Below are 22,595 nucleotides of genomic sequence, written 5' to 3'. Positions count from 1 at the left end.
TCCTTTCCTAAACATCTTAATTGGTTAAGAGCTTCTGTTGTTTGCCACGAGCAGTCACTTTAAGTCATTGATTAAAACAGTTTGCACATCAGCACAATCTGAAATCAGTTTCCTTCTTCAACCAGCTGGGCGTAGGAAGCAATCTTGAGGACATCCCAATTCAAGGAGAACCAAGTGCAACGCCCTGCATGATGGTCATGCACCACGCAAGCAAGAGGCGCAGAACGTATAGGAGGTTGAGGGCAAGAGCCGAAGTGCCCTAAGGAAGTACTTCCCCTGCTCCCTGCCTCCCACATCGCGCTCACGAGCACGCAGCGCCAGGGTGAACTCCGCCAGCCAGCTGGAGAACATACCCTTTCTGGGAAGCACCCGTCATTGCTCCGCGTCTCGAGCGAGCCACCTGTGAGCAGCCTCCTCGCAGCCCGGCGGGCCAGGGTCATCGCAGCAAGCAGACGGGTCCCACATTCAGTGGGGCTTCAGACTAGACTCTGCTCTTCTGGGGGCTCTGACGTGGGGTAAGTGCTCATGTGAGTTCCCCATTTTCAGCCAGAGGGGAAAATACCCTTTCCATGTTGAACACAAAAAGGGGGAAAAAACCACCCAGCAGGTTGAAGGCAAGAACTTCTGCCTGGCAGCAGAGAACGAACCGCTGGAGGCGGGGCGCTGCTACAGAGCACATCTGGACTCCCCGAACGCTCTCAGAAGAATCTCCGTGCTCACTGACAACAGACCCACAGCAAACAGCCTTTTATTTTTGTGCTACCAGTTGGCTCTCTTTCTTAACGGACAGCCAGGCTACATTTTACAAGAACCATACCCTGTAATTAGACATCTTCTGATTCACAGATTGACAGGAACTTGAAAGAATTTAAAAAGCTGAGTAAGAATGGATAGCAGCCTTTTAGGAGCGTTGATGAAAACCGAAAAGATCTGCAGAGTGGTTATGCGTGCACGATGGTCTTTGCTTCCTGTGTCATGTCTTTTTTCTTTCTTCTTTTTGCCTTCATTCAAAGAATTTCATTTTAATTACTTGGTTGACGAGTTTTATTGTATTAAAATGTACACTGCAGGGCAGTGCTGTGCCATTTAATGAAATGTATGCAACCCGTGAAGAAGTTTAAGCCACAAGATCCAGTGTCCTCCCCACATGTGCAGTCATCAGTGGAAAGTCAACGAGTCCCAGCCTCAGTCCACCCGCGTGAAGATCCACGAGTGAGACCCTCAGGGTCACGGCTGCATAATCTTCCTGTCAATTACTCAATTACTAATACACCCTTGTAGCGGGTCTCCTTTATACTTCCAAATAAACGGATCGCTGTTTCCAAATATGACTTGTCATCGATAAATGAGACATAAAATAACCCTAACAGTCAAGTTCCGGGGTTTAACAATTTAAAACCAAATCAGTCAAAAGGGAATCCTGGGAAGAACAAATGGCATATTTAATAAAAAAGATGAAGTATGGACTAAGCCTCTAGAACCCATAATCATGTATTTTCTCTCTCCTGACTAGATATGTCACAGCTGTTTTGTGAAAGGACTAAGAAAGTGTGTCACACTGCTAAAAAAAAAAAAAAAGACAGAACTTTATAGGGCTGAAGATGTTTACAATTTCAGTTACTATTTGTATTTCGTATCCTTCTTTCAAGACGTTCAAGGTATCCGACAGAACTTATTTTTTTTAATTCACCACCTCTGTGTAAAACAACAGAAAAGGGCTATATTCTTATCTTCCTACGTTTATCTGGAAAGAGAAGCTACGTAAACCATACCCAAGATTACATTAACACACACGCACACATACACCCACACCCACCCTCAATGGGAAATTTCTCCTAGATCTCAATTCTTGGGGATCCACAGTTTGGGTCTGCCTCGTGGCAGAGTCATATAATGCATGTAAGTAAAGAAAACTGAAAAAAAAAAAAATGTCTATTTGGCTTTGATGAATGATGTAATTTTATCATGAACTGTTATCACTTTCTACCCAGTGTTGGTAAATTTTAAGAAACACCCTAGGTGGCTCAGTGGGTTAAACCTCTGCCTTCGGCTCAGGTCATGATCTCAGGGTCCTGGGATCGAGCCCCACATCGGGCTCTCTACTCAGCAAGGAGCCTGCTTACCACCTTCTCTCTGCCTGCCTCTCTGCCTACTTGTGATCTCTCTCTTTCTGTCAAATAAATAAATAAAATTATTTTAAAAAAGAAAGAAACTCCCTTTAATACCTAAGGGATATTGTTTGATAATGAGAAAGAGGTAGACAGGAACACAAAGGCAAGAAGACTTGAGGATGAAAAGTGGTCCAAAGAGAGTGAGATGGAACAGATGTAAAAAAAACAATGAAAGGCCTCAGAGCTAGAAAATAAACTGATCATCACCTAATCAGATGGGTATGTGCACACTCCTGCTCCCTGTACTAAAATCTAATAGTAAATGCCCATACCGGTCCCACTTAGGATAGCTCTTCTTGACAGGTTTGTTTTTTAAGCCACCCATGCTCCTGTGAGCTCCGGCGGGTGGAATGGAGCTCTACCACCCTGTCACTATTCAGAAGCCTAATACAGAACCTACAAGTATTTTCTTAAGTGAAATTTTTTCTAAGTTTTTATCCCAGGACCCTGGGATCATGACCTGAGCCCAAGGCAAACACTCAATCAATTGAGCCACCCGGACGCCCAGAACCTATAATCTAAGTGGCAAAAACAGGGTCCAAGGAACAAAGAAAGCTTCATTCCATTCTCTGTCTCCATAGATCCATTATTTCTGATTCGTAAGGTCCTCAGAGAACCTATTTTTGACACACCAGGTACATTCAAGCTCCTTGACATAAGTATCTCATACTTTGTGCGTACATCTCAATTCAGACCTATCTTGATCACATGAATTTAGAGGGTTGAAATAATGTGGCTCTTCCTCCTTCTCTAATTTGCTGTCTTTCAACCATTATAGCATTCTTCCTAAGTGAAAGCAGGGAAGGGACAAGGAGTTTGAATTCCTCCAGTGGCTGGTGTTAGACTGTTCGCATAAAGGGATAACGTGGATTCAAGGAGTCTCTGAGAACGCTTTGGACTCGGGTTCTTCCAATAAGCCATAAATGCATACAAGAGACATCCCGGATGAGGGCGCTCATGCACTTAGGACTACCGTGTGAGAGAAACAAGTCTACTTTCACCACTGAGAAATGATGATTATGCATATGGCTGTGGTCAAGATTTTTTCTCTTGTAAAACTACAGTGACAGAATGGTGGGGTGGGTAGGGTGGGTGAAGGAAAGGGACCAGAAAAAGAAGAGCACCTGAGAATCAAAGACAGCTTACAGAAGCATCAGCAGCTAGAAAGAACACGTTCCCGGGGCTCAGTGTCATCTCCTCTATGCCAACAAGCTTAAGACAAGAAATATTCCTCACACTGAAAACCAGACGGTAAGAAATTGTGTAGATGCCTAGTTTAGACTGCTGACGTCAAGGGGAGGATCACAATACTCTCGGTATGACTATACTATTTAGCCAGATAGGAAGAAATTATACCCATATTTCAGTTTATAATAATAGGTGAACGGGTCAAGTTCTAAGGGTAAAGCTATCTTACTCTCTGTTACTGATCATGCCTTTGGCAACTGAATTTAAAAAGATCTACTGGAGATAAGAGAAGAGCTTCTCTCTCCCTTTTCCTAGGCACAGATTCCTGGCAGGGACAGAGAAGAACAATACCAGAAAGGTAGCTTCAAGTTTGGGGGACAACTTTGGGCATCTGGGAAAGTGAGTCTTCACCACAAAGGGCCTTAGTAGAGATACCCACGCAGAACAAAGCTAGGAGAAGTAATGAACAAACAAAACTGCTGGAGTTTGAAGCAAGGCAAGGAAGGATAAAAGGGAAGCCAGGTTAGGATCACAAAACAGAATCGGTTGCTCACAGGTGGGCAGTCTCATTTCCCCACAAGCTCTGCAGAAAGTCCACCTTTGTGAGGTCACTGTGGAGCTCTGACTGACCCAGTCCTAGACAGAGGAACAGAGGGACACCATCATCACATACCAGCAGCGCACCAGAACTCAGTCACATTTAACATAAAAGGTTGGTCTCCTCCTCAGAAGTCCTACCTACAGACACAAGGTTGAAAATACATGACATTATGTCTGAAAAATAACAAAAATGTGTAGGAAAAGAGGGCATTAGGAATCAGGAGAAACAGTCAGTTAAATAGAAAAATCCAGTATTTGAAAAAGACATGGATTTGAATCCCTGTGATTTTGGGGGGAAGTTCATTTCTCCTAGTCGTGCAGTTTGTCTCCCAAAATGGGGAGAATGCTACCTATTGTAATTTATATGCCATGTAGGGGTCACCTGCCCTTGTCACTTTCATAAGATTGCTTCGAATCCCCAATTCCATGGCCTGGAGAAACACTGTTTTCTGGACATGTGCGCAAATTCTTAAGAATTTACCCTCTCATGAGCTCTTCAGACTCTGGTCTCCTATGCTCTCAGGTCCTTTCTCTGCTCTGCCTGAAGTAATTCCAGACCCAAAATTCTTGTCTCTTTACCAGTTTCCCCAAATAGAGTTCTCAAACCAAGGAATCCAAAATTTTATTGACACTGAATACTGGTAGTTATGAGCTGGGAACACATTGCTGAACAGTGTCCTTATATACATTCGTTCACTCCCTCTCTTTACCTTTTCTACTCACCCCTTTCCTGAACTAGCTTCAGTTTTTCTACTTCTATGATGTTAATAGATTCCCTCTTCTCTGAACCCTAACTGGCCAACCACCAAGCCCAAAGACAGAGGCTCAGCCTCTACCCTAAGCAGTTACCAAAATATTCTTCCAATTAAAAAAAAAAAAGCAAAACAAAAAAAAAAATGACTTTTCTCAGAAAATTCTAGCACCAAGTGTTAAAGCTCCGCCGTCTTCTCCACTTGCTCACATGACTGCAAGAGTGCTATGTGGGGTAACGGAGACAAAGAATATAATAGCTCAGCATATGCTATTACATACAGAATATGCTGGCACAATGACTTTAACATAGCAGACACTAGTGGCTGCCTTTACATTCTTGATCATGTCAGATTTAGTCCCTAAAGAGACCACGCCTGCCAGCCAGAAAGACTAGTCACATCCAAAGGGAGGACCCCTGCCTTTGGCAGGACAACAGCTGGCTGACTTCTGACAGTAATGACTCTGCATTCTTCCAAACACAGTCACAATATGCAGCCAAGCAGAAAAAGCACAGGTATGAATGCCGTGAACGCTCCCTTCTATCACCCCCATACATGATAAAGAGAAATTCTGAAGTATTGTGTCCACCAATCCTTCTAGAAAGCTGTCACTTTAATTTTTGAGCCCCTTCATCTACTGAGATGTAGTTTTGTTTTGTGTTAAACTCAAGAGCTTTTCTCTTATATGGCAGCTATTAACAGGGCAAAAAGCTCTATCCCCACCTCAAAACACATACAGAGTATCACAGTAACGAAGCTTGTCTTCCTCCGGAAATTCTCAGGGGCTGGCTTGCAGTGGGGAGACCGTACACTCTGGGGCTCAGCTGGTCACGACTACCTTTGGGCAACAGCACAGCAAGCCGAGGCATCTTGCTAGGATTCTTGGAGTCTCGAGAAGTAACCTATACCTATGCCATGCACTGCAGAGATCAAACTAGAAACTGTAGATTATCTTAGACATTTGGCAGTCATTTCCCCTGCTAAAATGTCAAGAAGCTGGGAGAGAAGTTCTATGCACATGTTTGCATTAACACAGAGAAGGCAGCTCAGACAGGCCTGACCCCGGGTGGCAATAATGAACACAATGTTCTCGTATTCACAAACCACAGGATAAGAACTGCCAGCCACCACTCCTTCAAGAGTAAATAAACACAGGAACTGGAACAGTCAAGTGAATGAATGTTCGTCCCAGACCCTCTGTTCCTCTAATAATTAGCCCAAGCCTAAATGCAATTCTGGGTTATAATTCATAAAGAGAAAGTATGAGGATGTAGTCAATTTCAGAAAGATCAAATCTAGTTGCAGCAACAGAGTATTCTGGGACTTGTGTAAAGAGGCTCAAACCCTTAGGCCTAGAACAAGAATTATGGGTCACTGAAAAGAGGAAGATATGACACAAAAATGTTTTATTCCAGGGGCACGTGGGTGGCTCAGTCATTTAACCATCAGACTGGATTTCGGCTTAGTCATGACCTCAGGGTTGTGGATTCAAGCCCCGCAGTGGGCTCTGTGCTCAGCTTAGGGTCCATTTGTCCTTCTCCTTCCACTCTTCCCCCCACCACTTTTATTGGCTCTCTCTTTCTCAAATAAATAAATAAATACAATTTTTTTTTTTTTTAATGTTTTATTCCCAGGCGCCTGGGTGGCTCAGTGGGTTAAAGCCTCTGCCTTCAGCTCAGGTCATGATCCCAGAGTCCTGGGATCAAGCTCCGCATTGGGCTCTCTGCTCAGTGGGGAGCCTGCTTTCTCCTCTCTCTCTGCCTGCCTCTCTGCCTACTTGTGATCTCTGTGTCAAATAAATAAAAATCTTTAAAAAAAAAAAGTTTTATTCCAAGCTCACTCACAAGACCCCAGAGAACTTCAATGAAGTGGAACCAAAAGCTCTAAGGTTCTGGCCTACAGTTTTCTTAACAAAAAGCCCTACAGATTAGCTCTTTCCCTGCTTGAGCAGACCTGTGCTGAGTTTACCCTGTGCTCAGAATGTTGCTCTGATGATCTCACAAGCAACAATCACAAAGGCCCACCAGGAAAGAAACCCGCTATATAAGGTTACCAACAAAAGGCTACACACACTTCTTAATCTAGATTATAAATCTGTCGCCCTAATTATGTATCTTCCCTTAAACGCAGAGCCAATAGCACAGCACTCACCTTCCTCAAAGCTGGCTTTCTTCTGCCTCACTAGAACACGGAAGTTTTCAGCAGGATTCACACTTCCAACCTAGAATACATGCACGGACAATAAACCCACAGATCACCTCTCTTTTTTGCAGCACCCAAGGCAATATGAAATGGCTTAATGTAGTAAGTTTGTTCTTATAAAATAAAACCAAAGACAAAGAGAAGGTTCTTTCTATTCATTTCCCTTTCTGGGGTTGTGATCAAAGCAAGCAGATTCCTGTAGCCAAAGAGCAGCCATCTGTACTTTCACTTACCTCTCTTTCTGGAAGCTGATTTCTTTCCAGAGAGGTCAGAAGTATTACAACCCAAGTCACCAGTCAGCTCAGCCGGAAGGCTTTATGGGACACAACGCTGGTACATCCAAACACCCAACCAATTAGGAAGGGGAGGATTCTACGGTGTGGGGTCTGTCCAGAATATATTTGCCCCACTGAACATGACACGAGGAATAACTGCCTGATACTTGGTTTGCTGAAATGCCCTTTTGTGGGGACTGCTGAGGTCTCTCTGGCATTGAAGTTCCGGTAGAACATACAAACATGCCCAAGCTGCCCATGTCCCCCCAGAATAAAAGCAGATATTGTGTAAAGATTTACCATAGTGCGAGGAGGGAAAGTTTCAAAGATTAAACTATGCCACACTATATACCTCTTCCTGATCCTGGTCTTTAATCTTTCAGTCCCAACCTGAGGAACCTGGATGGCTCAGTCAGTTAAGCAACCGACTCTTGATTTTGGCTCAGGTCATGTTCTCTGGGTTGTAAGATTGGGTCCCACATGAGGCTCCACACTGTGCGTGGAGCCTGCCTAAGATTCTCTCTTTCCCGGGATGCCTGAGTGGCTCAGTCATTAAGCATCTGCCTTCAGCTCAGGTCATGATCTCATGGTCCTGGGATCGAGCCCCACATGAGGCTCCCTGCTCTGTGGGAAGCCTGCTTCTCCCTCTCCCACTACCCCTCCTTGTGTTCCTTCTCTTGCTGTGTCTCTGTCAAATAAATAAACAAAATCTTAAAAAAAAAAAAAAAAAAAAAAGATTCTCTCCCTCACACCCTCCCTGTCCTACCCTCTCCTTAAAAAAAAAAAAACAAACAGGGGCGCCTGGGTGACTCAGTGGGTTAAAGCCTCTGCCTTCGGCTCAGGTCATGATCTCAGGGTCCTGGGATCAAGTCCCGCATGGGGCTCTCTGCTCAGCAGGGAGCCTGCTTCCTCCTCTCTCCCCCTGCCTGTCTCTCTGCCTACTTGTAATCTCTCTCTGCCAAATAAATAAATAAATTCTTAAAACAAAAACAAAAACTTCCAGTCCCAACCTAACAGGTCCAAAGAATTACTCAGTTCACAGGGGAGAAGATGACAGGCTTCTATTATCCCTGGTAAACTTTGGTACAAAATGTACTAACGTGTCCAGTTGGCTCTGGCATAGTAGTCAGAAAAGCTCTCAGAACAGCTACGGTCATGATCTTTTTTCCTCTACTGTAAAACACTGAAATAAAAATCTAAATCATTTTATGATGTTCAGTTTTCCTGGGAGCCTTTCTTTTTAGGGTGGAAAAAAGGCATGCCCTAATGCTAACTATCCTTCCTAGTGCCTTTGGTTAGTAAGGGACAATTTTTAAGATTCACTGATTCAAAATAATGCCACTTAACAGAAGGCAATATCTTCAAGTTCCAAAACCTTCTCACATTAAATGAAGTGTCAAAGGATCCCTGGTTTGGCAAAATCTTAAACTTGTGAAGCCTGTTCTGAAGTTATACATCAGAAAAGAAAGAGAGGAATCATGCTCTTAAATTTTACATATTCAGAGATTAAGACTCCTCTCATCAACCTCCACTTCTCCTATCATTTTAACTAAACAGAAAGCTGCAAAGCAAAGCCAACCAAAAATTCTCTCCCGGAAGTGCTACTACTGAGCTACTCCAGGCGCTGCATGCTACACGTGCTCTGCGCACATGGGTCACGGAGCTACTTCTGTAATTCATTCCCTGACAATAAAGGAAACGGTGTGGGAAGGAGGTACACGGTTCATGTATTAGAGACACCAGAGAAAGTAAATTACTAAAGGACTAACAAAAATTGCTGCGATCCTCCTCCCTCCCCCAAGTCCCAACCTTCCAGGAAGGCGGGAGCACCCTGGGGAAGTTGTGCTTACACTGGTGACGCTGCCTTCAGCCAGGCTGGAGACGCTAAAGCCAGCCGCCCCTTCCTCAGTCTTCAGTTTTTTAGAAGTGGGTCCTTCTTCATGGCTGGAAAAAAAATAAATCGATTTTTTTCTCTTAAAACAGAATAAATAATACTAAAACTAGACTTGGTTGACCTGTGAAGTATACATTTATTTTTCAAGGGTGAAAAATCAACAGCCCCACTTAGTCCTTCTTGACAAGGAGCCTGCCCCCCACCCACAGGCCCAGAATTTCTGAAGGCCTGCTGGGAGCAGCCCTGGCTCTGCCTCACAGAGCCAGAAAAGTCATAATCAGTAGCCGCAGCACAGAGGCCCCTCCAAAGAGGAAGCTGCAAGCAAAAGTAAAGGAAACCCAGCATTTCAGGAAGAGACCCATTTGCCCTTCAGAAACCATTTGCTAGCTTCTGTCTCAGAATCGATAGCTATTAGCTTTCCATGGACATGGATGACCTTTGGGTCTTCTCCACCATCTTCTCCACCATGTACGCGACAGCTTTATAAGCTTCTACTCACAGCTGTCAAAACTTTACTAGATCAGCCCTAATTAAATATGTAAGACCTTGTTCTTAGAGAAGTCCTTAACCTATAAAAAACTACTTTCCAAAAAAGCCTTTTAATTTGTTCTTTTATAAACCTAATTCCGTTTTGGGCAATATGTTAACAGTCCAACAGCATCTGTGTAGTAAGGGAAAGATGATTCCAAGGAACCGTATCAAACATCTTGTCTCAAGTAACATGCTGGCTTCTACAGCTTGCCTTAAAGTCAAGAGGAGGACAAATTAATTGCAAAGGAGAAGAAAATCAAATCCAAAGACTCTGCCTATAATCTCCCTTAAGCTGCTGAACACAGAGATACGAGAATTTTTCTCCCAGACAATCAATCTGGGGCGAAAGCAGCTGTTGAGAAATGGCTGAATGAGAAGGAAAGTTAGCAACCAAGATCTAGTATCTCTAAACGTGGTGTGTTTCTGTTCAAAAGCCCAACCTTCAGAGAATGAGTCTTGAAGAGGTTATCCTAAAAACAAAGAAAAATGAGGCATAAGCTGGCTTATTTAATGATATTTCAATAAAGAATCTTAGTGTGAGATAAAAGGGCTAAAGTAATTATTATAGCCTCACAAACATGAATTCAAACTTTTATTACTTGACATCTTTCCATTCACCACTTGCCTTTTTCCCTTTGAAAAGTAAAGACAGATAGAGACCAGGAAACATGAAAAGGGGTGAGTGATTAAGAGCTCTTCAAGTAGAATAAGAAATTACCACACAAAGCCTGGATGGCAAAAATGGGAGGAAAAATGCCCAAGCACAAGGGAGCATGAAATTCCGTCAGAACTGGAGTCCTTTTAAAAAAGTCACGGCCATCTCAGTGAACTTTTACCAGTTCTTCCTAAGAGACAGGCAATGCAGTACTCCTGGATTCAAGTCTCACTATTTCCACTAACCCTGGACCCTTTACGCTGCCCTAAACGTATTGATTGGTATTTTAATTTTTGTATATCTAGAGTATCTAGTCTAGTAAGTGACTCCTCTCACTGGTCTTCAGTTTGCTCCTCAGAAAAACACTATGATGAAAAGTACCATGAGCATATCACTACTCATCAACAGTTTCCAAAAATAAAAATCACCTCATACAGTGCTGTTAAGATGCAGTAAATATATAAAAGCGCTATGCTAAGTTCTGTGAGAACACAAGGTTGAATCGCATGAAGAATTTCTTACACCTTCCAAAATATGGTTCTAGCGATGGAAGGAGACCTATATGCCAATCCTCCAGGACTGGGCAGGTAAAGGCAATAAGCAGAAAGTAGTGAAAATGTGAATATGGTTAATGTTCTCAAGACTGAACCATTTAACAGCATTATTGGGAATTTAACGTATATTAAATGAATAATGTCTCTCTCTAGTGGGAAAGGGCAATGACTCTCATCCCAAAATTATCTAAAGAAGCCGAGCTCCAGGAAGATAGAAATTATCCACGCAAGACCCTAGCAGACATACAAAAGTCAAAGCTGCTGCAATTGGATGTCAGAACCATGGACAATTTACTATTCTTTCTCATTTTATTAGTGTATTTTATAAATATGTACATATTTTGTAATTCATCTATTTGACCAGACATTTACCTAACAGTTACTATGTGCTGACCACTACACTAGGCTCTAGATTGTAAATGTGCAAAATGTAATGCCCAACCAACACTTTCAGGAAATTCAGCCAAATAAAAGAGGTAAAGATACAAACAAGCAATTAACAAACTACTGTGGTAAGCAGCAAGTCCCTCTAAGAAGATGGCCAGTTGCTATACTGGGCTGCAGCATGAGAGGAAGGCTGGAAAGCAGTGAGAAAGGAGGACAGGAAATAACAGCAGTCCCCCCTTATCCATGGTCTTGCTCTACCATTTCGGATACCCGCGGTCAACTGCAGTCTGAAAGCAGATGATCCTCCTTATGACTTATGGTCCAAAGGTCAACAGTAGCCTCATGCTACGTCACAATGCCTACATCATTCACCTCACTTCGTCTCATGCAGGCATTTTATCATCTCACAGCATCACAGGAAAGATGAGTCGAGAGGGACCACATTCACAGAACCTTTATTACAGTATATTATTATAACTGTTTTCTTTATGATTGCTGTTGATCTCTTACTGTGCCTAAATTATAACTTAAACTTTATTGTAATTATGTAATATGTATATAGGAAGAAAACTTAGCAAGATAGGGTTCAGTACTATCCATGGTTTCAGGCATCTGCTGGGGGTCTTGTAACATATCCCCCCGTGGATAAGGGGTGAACTGCTGTATCTAAATCATGGACACAGAAACTGCAAGGAAAGAAAGTGGATCTCTAGGGAGCTAGACTGGGAATAAGTACTTCTTTTCTTGCCACTTACTAGGTTTTCTCATTTGAGTAACAGAGTTTGATCGTAAGCCAATGCTAATGGAAAGCCACTAAAGCAAAGGTTTTTAATCGGGGTCCAAGGATAGTGACAAGGAATATGTGAATCACCTGAAATTATATGCAAAATTTAGTATATTAGATCATTTTCCTGGGAGAGAGGGTTCACAGTTGTTTGTTTTTTATTAACATATAATGTATTATTTGTTTCAGGGGTACAGGTCTATAATTATTCATCAGTCTTACATAATACACAGCACTCGCCACAACACATATTCTCCCCAATGTCCATCACCCACCCGCCCCATCCCTCCCACCACCCACTCCACTCCAGCAGAGGGTTCATAGTTTTTATCAGATAATTGAAAGGGTCCAGCATATGCACACACAAACACACAAAGATTTAAGAATCACTGTGTTGATGTGATCAGATTTATTTAAAAAAAAAAAAATCACTCAGGTCGCAGGATGGATTGGAAACGGAAGACCTGAAACGGAAATCAGTTCAGGGTTTATCTTAGCAAAGCAGGCTAAACTGAGCCTGTAGAAGGGCAATGGCAGTGGGGGATGCAAATAAGTGCTAACTTTTTTTCTTTAAACATTAACCACAGGCTAGTTACTACACCAAGCGTATATAAAATACCTCAGTTAAACTTCACAACAACCTTATATAGAGTTAGCGCTCATTACTGACCTTTTACAAATGAGTAAACCAAGGTTCAAAAGTGCGTGACCTTGTCTAAAGCACTCAGTAAGGGGGCCCACAATGAATCCTGTACTCTAAGCCACTCTCCCATAGGGCTCTGAAAGGTACGAATTTGTTACCTCAAATAGCGCAGAGCTACTTGTCAATTTTTATCACCATTGAAGGGAAATGCTTCAATTTGGATCTACCTCTACTTGACTGCAAAATCAATGCTATTAGCCACTATACTAACCGGAAGCAGAGGAGGAGGTTTGAGGTAAAGCTAACACAACTTGGTAAACCAATTAGACGTGGAAAGTAAAGGAAAGGTATTGACTCCCTGAAAATTAAGTGTCATTCACTGAAACACAGAATAAAGCATGAAGAGGGTTTGAAGGGAGCATGGAAGGAGACAGATGATGATGAAGTCATTTCTGGACACACTGAACTCGAAGGATCTACAGACACTTCAGATGTCCAGAGCCCAGGATGGAAGTATATTAGAATAGACAGATACTCAGAAGTTTTTGAAAACCTGTATGTGAAATAACAAAAGGTCTTGGGACATGCATTGCTAAGGCAACATGGCATAATGGTTGAGAAGGTAAGCTCTGGAGTCAGACTGCATGTAAACCCTTTCTCCCAGTATTTAACCTACTGTGATCTTAGGCAAGTTTCTTATCTTCTCGAAGTCTCAGTGTCCTCAGTTTTAAGAGGGAGTTAACAAAAGAATCTACTCCCTAAGACGGCCAAGACGGTCCACACAGGTAAGGCATGTTTACAATGCACACACCTGGGTCCAATACATGTCAGCTCTTTCTGAGGAGGAGTCCCACAGGACAGAACATCAACACTTAAGATGGGGCGGGGTGGAGGGTGGGGGGTGGCAGACCCCAGAGGCATCTTAGAGGAAACTGCAAATGTTGGAAAGAAAATTCTGGAGACGCTAAAGCTAAGGAAGATATAGGAGTCCCAAGGAGGAAAACAACTGACGATGTCAAGTGCTACTAGGAGGTCAGGAAAGGAAAGGACCGCCAGGCTGAAGGAAACTTCGCAGTTAGTGTCTTATGGAAGACAGATTGCAGGGAAATGGTGAGGGCTGGGAAAAGCAGCAGTGCGGACTTTTCTTCCAATAAGCCTACCTTATAGAAGGAAAGAAGATGGTAACAGGCAGCAATCAGAGGGAGAAAACTGAGGGCATGATTGTATTTTGACTTAGAGGAAAGAAATACAATCCCAATGTGTGGAGGCAAAGGAGTTGGTCAGAGGGAGAAGATGAAAATACAGAAAGAGGGAGGAAATCATTAGTGGATTAAGGCATCAGATGAGACAGAAGATGACATCCCAGGACACAGGTAAAAGGGACAGATTTTGGATAGGGCAAGGCACACCCTTCCACTGAGACCTGAAAGAAGGAAGTAGGAGCGCCTGGGTGGCTCAGTCGGTTAAGGGTCTGCCTTCTGCTCAGGTTATGATCCAAGGGTCCTGGAGTTGAGCTCACATTCGGCTCCCTGCTCAGTGGAGGGTCTGCTGCTCCCTGTCTGTCCCTTTCCCCAACTTGTATGCACACTCACTGTCTCATTCAAGTAAATAAAATCTTAGAAAAAAGGAAACAAGGAAAAAAGTAAGTGAAGACAGATGCAGCACAGGTATATTTTTAGAGGAAATGGGTCACAGAACTGACGCATTCCACCTACGGACCTCTATCTCCCTTATGACACTGTTATCACCATTGGAGTCATCTCGAACATGCCAGGGACATGACAAAGATTTTGTAAATCGTTTCCTCACCAACACTGTATGCTTTCTTTTCTTTTCTTTTTAAAGATTTTATTTATTTATTTGACAGAGATCACAAGTAGGCAGAGAGGCAAGCAGAGAGAGAGAGAGGAGGAAGCAGGCTCCCTGCTGAGCAGAGAGCCTGATGTGGGACTCCATCCCAGGACCCTGAGATCATGACCTGAGCCGAAGGCAGAGGCTTAATTCACTCAGCCACCCAGGTGCCCCCACCAACACTGTATGCTTTCTATGTGTTAGGCACTGTATTGGGTTCTAGCCCTCCAGCAGTCAACAGCATATATTAATTAACCCTCACGACAACTCCATGAGAACTATTCCCAGCAACGCTGTTTACCCAGGTGGAAACTGAGGCTTAGGGTGGACAAGCAGCTTGCACCAACGGTTACACTGCAGAGCGAGGCGACCAACTCACACTGTCAGACTCTGGAGTCTGAGGTCTACACCAGTAACCAGGTGAGACTGGTCGCTGAGGGTATGTGGGGAGGATCTTAGGGGACTTGAAAAGAGGAGAAAAGTTTAGACTGTAGCTGCACAGAGACAAAAAGAAATCAAGATCACATAGGAGTTAGGTGCACAAACAGGATTAGACCTCCAATGTCATAATTCTCACGTTCAAGTTCCCTGTCCAAGAGACATTATCGTTTCAAGGGTGTGCAGCAACACTGAGAGAAGCAATGCTTTCATATGCTAGAGGTAAAAGTACATTTTGGGACTACATTGTCAGATGGTGCTCTCACCTTCTTGAAATGAATGAAATCACTCCTAACACTCAGGCTTCAATAGGTCCAGCATGAGTACTAGGTCTTCTCAAATATTTGATGTTTTATTGGATAATGATACTATTGCCGCTTTGGGTTCTGACTCCTGTCTTCCTTTCAAATAGTTTAAACAGCTTCAGTATCTGTAATTTCATGGTTAAAATTTCTCGAGATGAGGCTGTTTTTACGTGGAGAAACTCTCGTAAAGGTAAATTAACCAAAATCAGATCAAGAGTGTCAAAGCTGGAATAAAAGCTGGTGATTCCCAGCTTGGGACTCCTGTCTTGGCCTGACACCTCCTCACAGGCATTTGCCCACTCTCCAATCTTAGCCCCTCACCTCTACAATGGAACTATGAATACGTGAATACGGAGGTGCTGAGTAGACACAAAAACATAGCCGTTGTTAGCAATTTTCCCCTGGTAGGGAGACCACCTCTAAAGCTGAATGAAGCCGCATCATTAAAATTGAGGGGTTTAAGAACCCTGCAGAAGAGACTGAGTCATTCTTCATAAATACAGGAACGACTCAATAAATATTTGTTAAGTGAGTCATTTCTGCAGTTCTTAAAAACCTGGAAGATTTATGAGAAGAAAGGGCTGAGAACAGGCGTGTGAGTAGGTCTGTGTGAGCGAGATAATTCCCAGGCCCCCGGCGGATAACTTGGTCCTGTCGCAAACCACTATGGGAGGAGAGCACAGGCAGCCCGCGTGCTCCAGCTTCCTAAAACAGTGAGCAGGAGGAACAGAGCTGAAGGTGTAATCACTGCGGGGATCAAATCACAGAACAACAGTCTTCCTGGCCTTCGTGGTGTGTTTTTTAACCAGCTAATTTACATTTTAATCAACGAGAGGAGGGAAAACCAGCCCATTTCTTTCCCACAATACCAGAAGGTAATCAAGATCATGAACTAGAGCTTTAATACACAGAGAGAGAACAGCCACACGACTGCAGCGAAACCACAGCATACCTGTCTCAGGCAGAAAGGGACTCAGAAGTACGCAGAGCTGTTCTAAAATCCTAATCCAGAGGGATATACTAGATGAGGAGAGCAGAGGGAAAGTGGATTTTTAGTGACAGTCGTCCTGTGTAAAGAGAAAGAAACACCTCTCCAGGATGTGTTAGGAACACACATGATAGAATATACAATGCCATGATTTTTTATTTTCAGTTCCAACAAAGCCTGGGGTATTCACCTTTATAAAGAGTCACAGAAGACGCAAAGCTTTCTATTCAACTTGGAAAATATTTCAATAACTTAATACTTTACAGAACCCTGTGATGGTTTCTGAAAATTATTCTGTACTCTTCCAATGGGGTATTTACAAATATGCTTTAGTTTGTCAATAAAGATACATGTGTGGGAAGGAAATCAAAGAATAAAGGGAAAAAAAATTACAGTCTATAACCGACTCTTAGAATGTAACCTAAAGAAATGAATAGATGATTTTGATTTGGGGACAAAAGTCACCAATAACTGAACCCACACCTGGCAAAAATCAATGTTATACACCCAAATGATTCCAGATCATCAACCATAACTTCTTATGGTTTTTGTTTCGCTTTGAATGGAAACTGACACAGACTGTGAACAGAATCTGATGAAGGAAAAAACTTTATTCAGCTACTTCAAAGCCTGACCACAGGAAAAGCATTTTGCAGTCCTTAAACTACAAATCCCTTCCTCCTGGCATACCCAGGTACATCACTGATATGGTATGAGCACAGCTAAAGAAGAGCTAGGTTTTCATCCTCCCTTCCACTTTTCCTCCGAAAGTCTCACTGCTATTCTTGGATGCCAGCCTCCCAACTGAAAAACCTTATGACCTTGACTCCTGTCCTCTCATTCCCAGCACCCTACTTTAAAAACAGTAAAGGTCAGTCTTAGATGTTCAAAAACTATTTAGCCTTCCCATTAAACATAAATCACCAAGACTGTGATGCTGATCAAAATATCAACAACCCAGAAGACAGCTCTAAATTCCAGATAGAAAAAAAAAAAAAAAGAAAGAAAGAAAGGGAAAGAAAGAAATTCCAGGTGAATTTGTAAGGGTAATAGATCTACAATGGACAGATAGGAGAAACAACTACTTTCAGTGCAAGGGTCAAACATCAAAAGGTTTCCTCCTTCAAGCACAGACCCACAGGCAACCCTTGATTCTAGAGGTCCTCTAAGACCTGCGCAGTCTCACAGGCTCCAGTGTCAAGGGCAACTACATCGAGTACTTACTTGTCTTGGAAAATGTCCTGAGCAGTCACTTGATCCTTTTTCTTGATGGCTTCAGTCAGTGGGAAAACGGTCTTTATTTTAGAGAGCGGAATCTGACATTGAGCTGTCACCTCAGTGGGGGGGTCCAGCATATTCAAAATATGCTGCTGAATTGGGGGCAGAGGCTCCCGGGGATGGAAAGCTCTGTGTAGCAGACACTGTGGAAAAGGAAGAAGGGTTTTGAAACGCAGATGTAGACATCATACATGACTTCACTGCACTTTTTTGATCAGAGCTCCTGCATGTTTAGTTTGCAAGGGCTACAGGATTCCTCCCACGTGTAACAGGGAACAAAGACGTGGCCTTGGAAGCACCCGGGTTAGCAGGACACCAGCTCTGAGCCTGGCAGCGCCATCAGCTGGAGGCCTCTTAGAGAAAAGGCTCATCTTACAGAAAGAGGCTGCTGTTTCTACCACCTGGACAACAGGTGAATCTCCCTAACACCCATCATTCCAGAAGTGTCTAATCCTTCTAGCTCCCCTCAGCAGACTGCTTTCTCCCTTGCATAATCTTAGATGACGATGTGTTGGGGGGTGAAACGGGGCTCAGGCGGAGCTGCCCAGCTCAGTGAGTCCCAGGAGGAAGTCTGCGGGACAGACTTGGTCTGTCCCAAACCCTCCCAGAGTGCTGAGTTTGGGCTCTTCTTCATCAGTCGACCCACTTCTGTCCATGTGCTCTCCCATCACTCTTGTATGGGGACCATCTCCTCTCGTGGGATGCACCGCAATCACCTTCTAACAGGTCTCCCTGAATCCATTTCCACCGTTCTGTGAAGCCGAAGCGGTCTTAAACCAAGCCCTTCCCCCACCTGAAGAAGTAACACACACCACAGCGCCTCCCTCATCTGCCTCCCTCCTCCCTCCTCCCTCCCTCTCACACCCCAACTAGGCCAGGCTCTTCCTGCTTCACCCCCATGCCAGTGCGACCCAGCCTTTGGGGCCTGTGTTTATTGCTCTCTCTGCCTCATAGGGCTTCCCCTAGATCTCCACGGAGTTGGCCCTTTTTCACCCTTCTATTGTCTGCTCAAATATCACCTCCTCTGAGAGGCTCAACCTGACACTCTATGAAGGAGCCCCTCTACTACCATCCTGCCGCCCAGCTATTTCCTGTCCCCGTTTGATAGTTTGTAAAGCATATCATTATCTAAAGTTATCTCATCAATCTTACAGTTCACTTATTATTTAACCTCCCTTCTTAAAAGCAGAGATCTTGTTTGTCTTGTTAACTGCTGAATATCGGGTACCCAAAACAGTGGGTGGCAATGATAAGCAGCCAACAGGTACTGGTGGAAGGAATAAAGGATTCTTTCCTAGGACTCTATTTGTTGACACAAGTGTCAGGAAGCGGCCCCAAGAACAAGGCTGACATAGAGTCCAGGGCTCGTTCTGCCCTGCTCCCGTGAGTGGAGACCTAGACAAACCATTATACTCAGTCCCTGGTACTGCTTTCTGGCTGTGATGCTAGCATCTGCCCAGAAAAGCAAATACTACCAAAGGAACACAGGAAGGTAAGCAACAGGAGGAGTACAGGGAGGTAAGCAAAATGAAACTATCAATTCACTGACCTTTTCTTTCCGTTGCTAGAGAAACATTCCAAAATTCAGCTGGAGAACAAGAATCCTATTATTCCTACCTTCAAAGCCTTAAACATCGGTAATTTTGGAGAAAACGAAACAAAACAAAACAAAACTAGGGAGCTGAAAAGTTCTTATAATTCAAAATACTGTTTCATATCCCAAGGTATATGATTCATACCGCCCCACTGTTTTCCTACCCTGTAGAAAATGTAAGCTGACGTATCCATTCTAAAGAACAAAAAACTGCAGCTTAAATAGTAAATATCGTCTAAGTTGACATCCTCTAGAACTTTCATGTGCCACCCCCTCATCCCAATACACCAAACCACACTCTTCCTTCTCCATAGTAGATTCATTTGTCTCAGAGTGTGATTCCCATTTTCCTCTTTCCTAATTACTCAACGTTCCCTTGAGCAACAATAGCATCAGCTCGTTTAATGTGAAGCAAAAGGAGAAACCAAAGTGATCCCAAACCCTGTGAATCTACCCCCAGCCTTCTTGTGCATGATTCTTAATTCACAGTGCTCTCCCTCAGGTCATTAAATTATCTACAAAGCTTAGAAAGCCCTCAAGATGTAAGCAGTAATCCAACACCCAACATAGCTGACTGTTCTGGAAGATTCTGGGATATTCAACTGACATTTCTGGGAAAAGAACTAGGGCAAACAATGGACAAATACCCTACCCAACCTCCCCACCGAACAATATTCCAGATCTTCAGTATGAATTCCAGGCAATTCTTTGAAACAGTGTCATCACCCTACAGGACATGTTCTAAAGCATCAACTACTCATGTATTTTCAAAGGATATGTTTTAGATAAAACTAAGCAAGATACTTATCAAATTCATTCACTCAAAAAACCTCAATTCATTTAAAAATGGAAGTTATGAGAAAGTAACACTTTTTAATAGCAGAGGAGCTGAGATTACAATCTTCAACTTATTTCTCTTTTACGAACTGTTTTTACTTCATGTGATTTTTACAATTTGAAAAAGACCAGGAAAAAAATCCACAGGCCACATGGTTAGCTTATAAGCTACCAATACGTTGATTTTACCGACACTGTATCAATGATTTAATAAGAGGCTGGTGTTAGGGTATACTTCCCCCAAAATGTATCTTTCAGCACTTCTTTCCAAAATTAGAATTAAATTAACCTGTTGTCAACAAATTGATGGTTAACCTCTCCACCCTTCTGCCCCCTACTCCCAGCTCATTTTCGCTCAGCTATGAAATGTTTCATTTATAAAGGGAACGTTCCTGGACTCCACATCCTTGTTAGCTTCCTGTGTCCCCTCTCTCTTTCCCTCCCTCAGTGGAGCCTTCTCCCCCAGCACTGGACTGTGCCACTACTGGTCCCCGCCCCCCTACTCGATTGACGCTCCCCTCCCCCTGCCCCCGTCCTCAAGGTCAGCAAGGGCCCTCAAGGTCAGTGAAGGGCCTCGGCAAGTGCTCACCCTCACTCGCCAGTGTGCAGCATCTGACTTGTCGTTCTTTCCTTCTGGACACGCTTCACTCCCTGTGCTTTCCAAGGCACCAGCTTCTCCCTAGTTCTTTCAACCTCTCTGACTTTTTGTGGGTGGGGGTGGGGGTGGTGACAGGAACATTTCGTTTTGTCTTCTAACAACCCTTTTTTTTCTGTCTATCCCTAATTATTTATTCTTACATCGGTGTTCAGGACTCCATTCTCTTTTCTTCTCATGCAACGATATCGTTCACTTCTATTTCTACACAAATGAAGAGGACTCTCAAGTCCCTAATTCTCTCCTGGGCTCTGTATCCCTACTTCCAACTTCCCACTGGGTGCCTGTACTGGGATAGCTGACAGCTCAAATTTAACCCCTGCAAAAATACACAAACTGCTTTTTCTGTCTGTTCATTCTATATCCCCCATTGTCATTGACAGTGAGGCCATCCTTCCACACTTCTTCATCCAAGCTAAGATCCTGTTCTCTCCAATTCCGAGTTCCTCTGCCTTCACATTTTCCCTCTCTCCTCTCCCTGTCACTAGTTAATTCAGGCCTTCACAGGGCCCACTGCACCTTTTCTAATGGGTCTCTGCTCCGTCTCCACGTCACGGTCAAATCCCATTTCTGCAAATCTGTCACCATTTCTACAAATCTGTCACCCACCTGCTGACAAAACCCTGTTGGGACTTCCCACTGCCTACAGGGTAACACCCAGGGGACTGGCTCCTCACGATCTACCTGCCACCTTTCCCATTATCGCCCACACAGCCTATTCTGCTGCCAAGTGCAACTATCTGGGGGTCCCCAAGTCCAGCTCCCTCCTCCACATTCCCATGCTTCTGCACATGCTACTACTTCTGCCTGCCATGTCGCTGTCACATCACACATCCCCTTTCTTCCTCAGTGAAGTCTCCCTTCAGTCACCCACTTATAAGAATCTTTTCCCCACAGTGTTTTATACCCATCACTGTTGTACCTATTGGTTTTGCATCTCCATTCTTCTCACTCTTCTGGGGGCAGGGGGGCTCCTTTCAAGCAGTGAACTTATTCTATCTTTAGCTCATGCCACAATGTCAGTCCTCAATAAATATTTGTTTTAAAAAAGAAAAGTAAATTCAATTTATAAATGCTGTAGCAGTAATACTTCCTTGTAGAGATAGACCATGTTAAAAACTTAACCCCATGAAGAAAGCAAGGTTGGTAAGCCATAAAAATCAAAGTTGCCAGTGCCTGCAGCTTTGAAAGGTACCAAATACCTGTGCTTACGGCCTGTTATCTGTCCATCAACCCCAATAAACGCGTATTGAGGCAGGCAGAACCCACCCGAGATAAATCTGCCAAGTATCAGACGTTTTCCAGATATTTTTGCAAGCTTCCCACACCAAGTAGTCTGCTCCTCTCTTCCCTACAAATGACAAAGAGCTTCAGGTCTTGAAGTCCACTTGACAAAAACACCAAAGAAGTTTATACAAGTAGTGTACACTTGACTATACTTAGAATACTGGAGAAGTCACTGAGTCAGCCTTTTACATGTTAAGCTTTATATTCTAATTTTAGAAGAAAAGATTTTAATTCACTACTTAAAGCAAATGTAAGCATCAAAATAACAGGCAGTTTCTTCTGAGAAGAGATCCCTTAAAATTACAATAGGCCCTGATACAGACTTGAGACAGTTAAAGATGCTTTGAGAAAGGAGTAGAAAGGGATAATCAGTGGTCTCTCCCTCATCTTCCCCATCCCTGCAAGAGTAGGCCCTCCACTCCCTTGTGGGGAAGAGCATGACTGAAAAAGCTGCATGTGAGGTCTGTCAGCTTTGTGGGGTTCAGAAAGGCCTATCCACCAACTTCATCTGGGATTGGAATAGTCCTTCAGCCCATCCCTCCCCTGTTTTAGCACAAGTCAGCTCTCTTACCAGCCTTCTGGTTCCCTTAATCCAATCTCCACCTTCCAACTCCTTCAGGTCAAGACTCAAAAATACCTATTTTACAGTTTTCTATATTGTGGATACTCTTTAATAATTTCATGCTATAACCTTTTGATCTGATCTCCATGCTAACTTTAGTTATG

The 22,595-nt window shown here is 43.4% G+C and overlaps 1 protein-coding gene across 2 annotated transcripts in view; it reads right to left on the bottom strand.

Annotated features, from left to right (window-relative positions):
* The window catches only part of XRCC5 (X-ray repair cross complementing 5), an 88,559-nt gene that overhangs the window by 32,624 nt on the left and 33,340 nt on the right, over positions 1 to 22,595 (bottom strand). For both annotated transcript variants that reach the window (XM_046019567.1, XM_046019568.1), the window contains exons 14-16: positions 17,443 to 17,639; positions 9,039 to 9,132; positions 6,863 to 6,932 (exon numbers count right to left, since the gene is read on the bottom strand). In XM_046019567.1, the coding sequence (XP_045875523.1) occupies positions 6,863 to 6,932; positions 9,039 to 9,132; positions 17,443 to 17,639 (361 nt within the window). The remainder of the gene's footprint in view (positions 1 to 6,862; positions 6,933 to 9,038; positions 9,133 to 17,442; positions 17,640 to 22,595) is intronic.

Source organism: Meles meles, chromosome 9, assembly GCF_922984935.1.
Source record: "Meles meles chromosome 9, mMelMel3.1 paternal haplotype, whole genome shotgun sequence".
Taxonomy (NCBI): domain Eukaryota; kingdom Metazoa; phylum Chordata; class Mammalia; order Carnivora; family Mustelidae; genus Meles; species Meles meles.
Note: the sequence above shows the minus strand (reverse complement) of the source record. Positions and strands in the feature narration are given on the sequence as shown.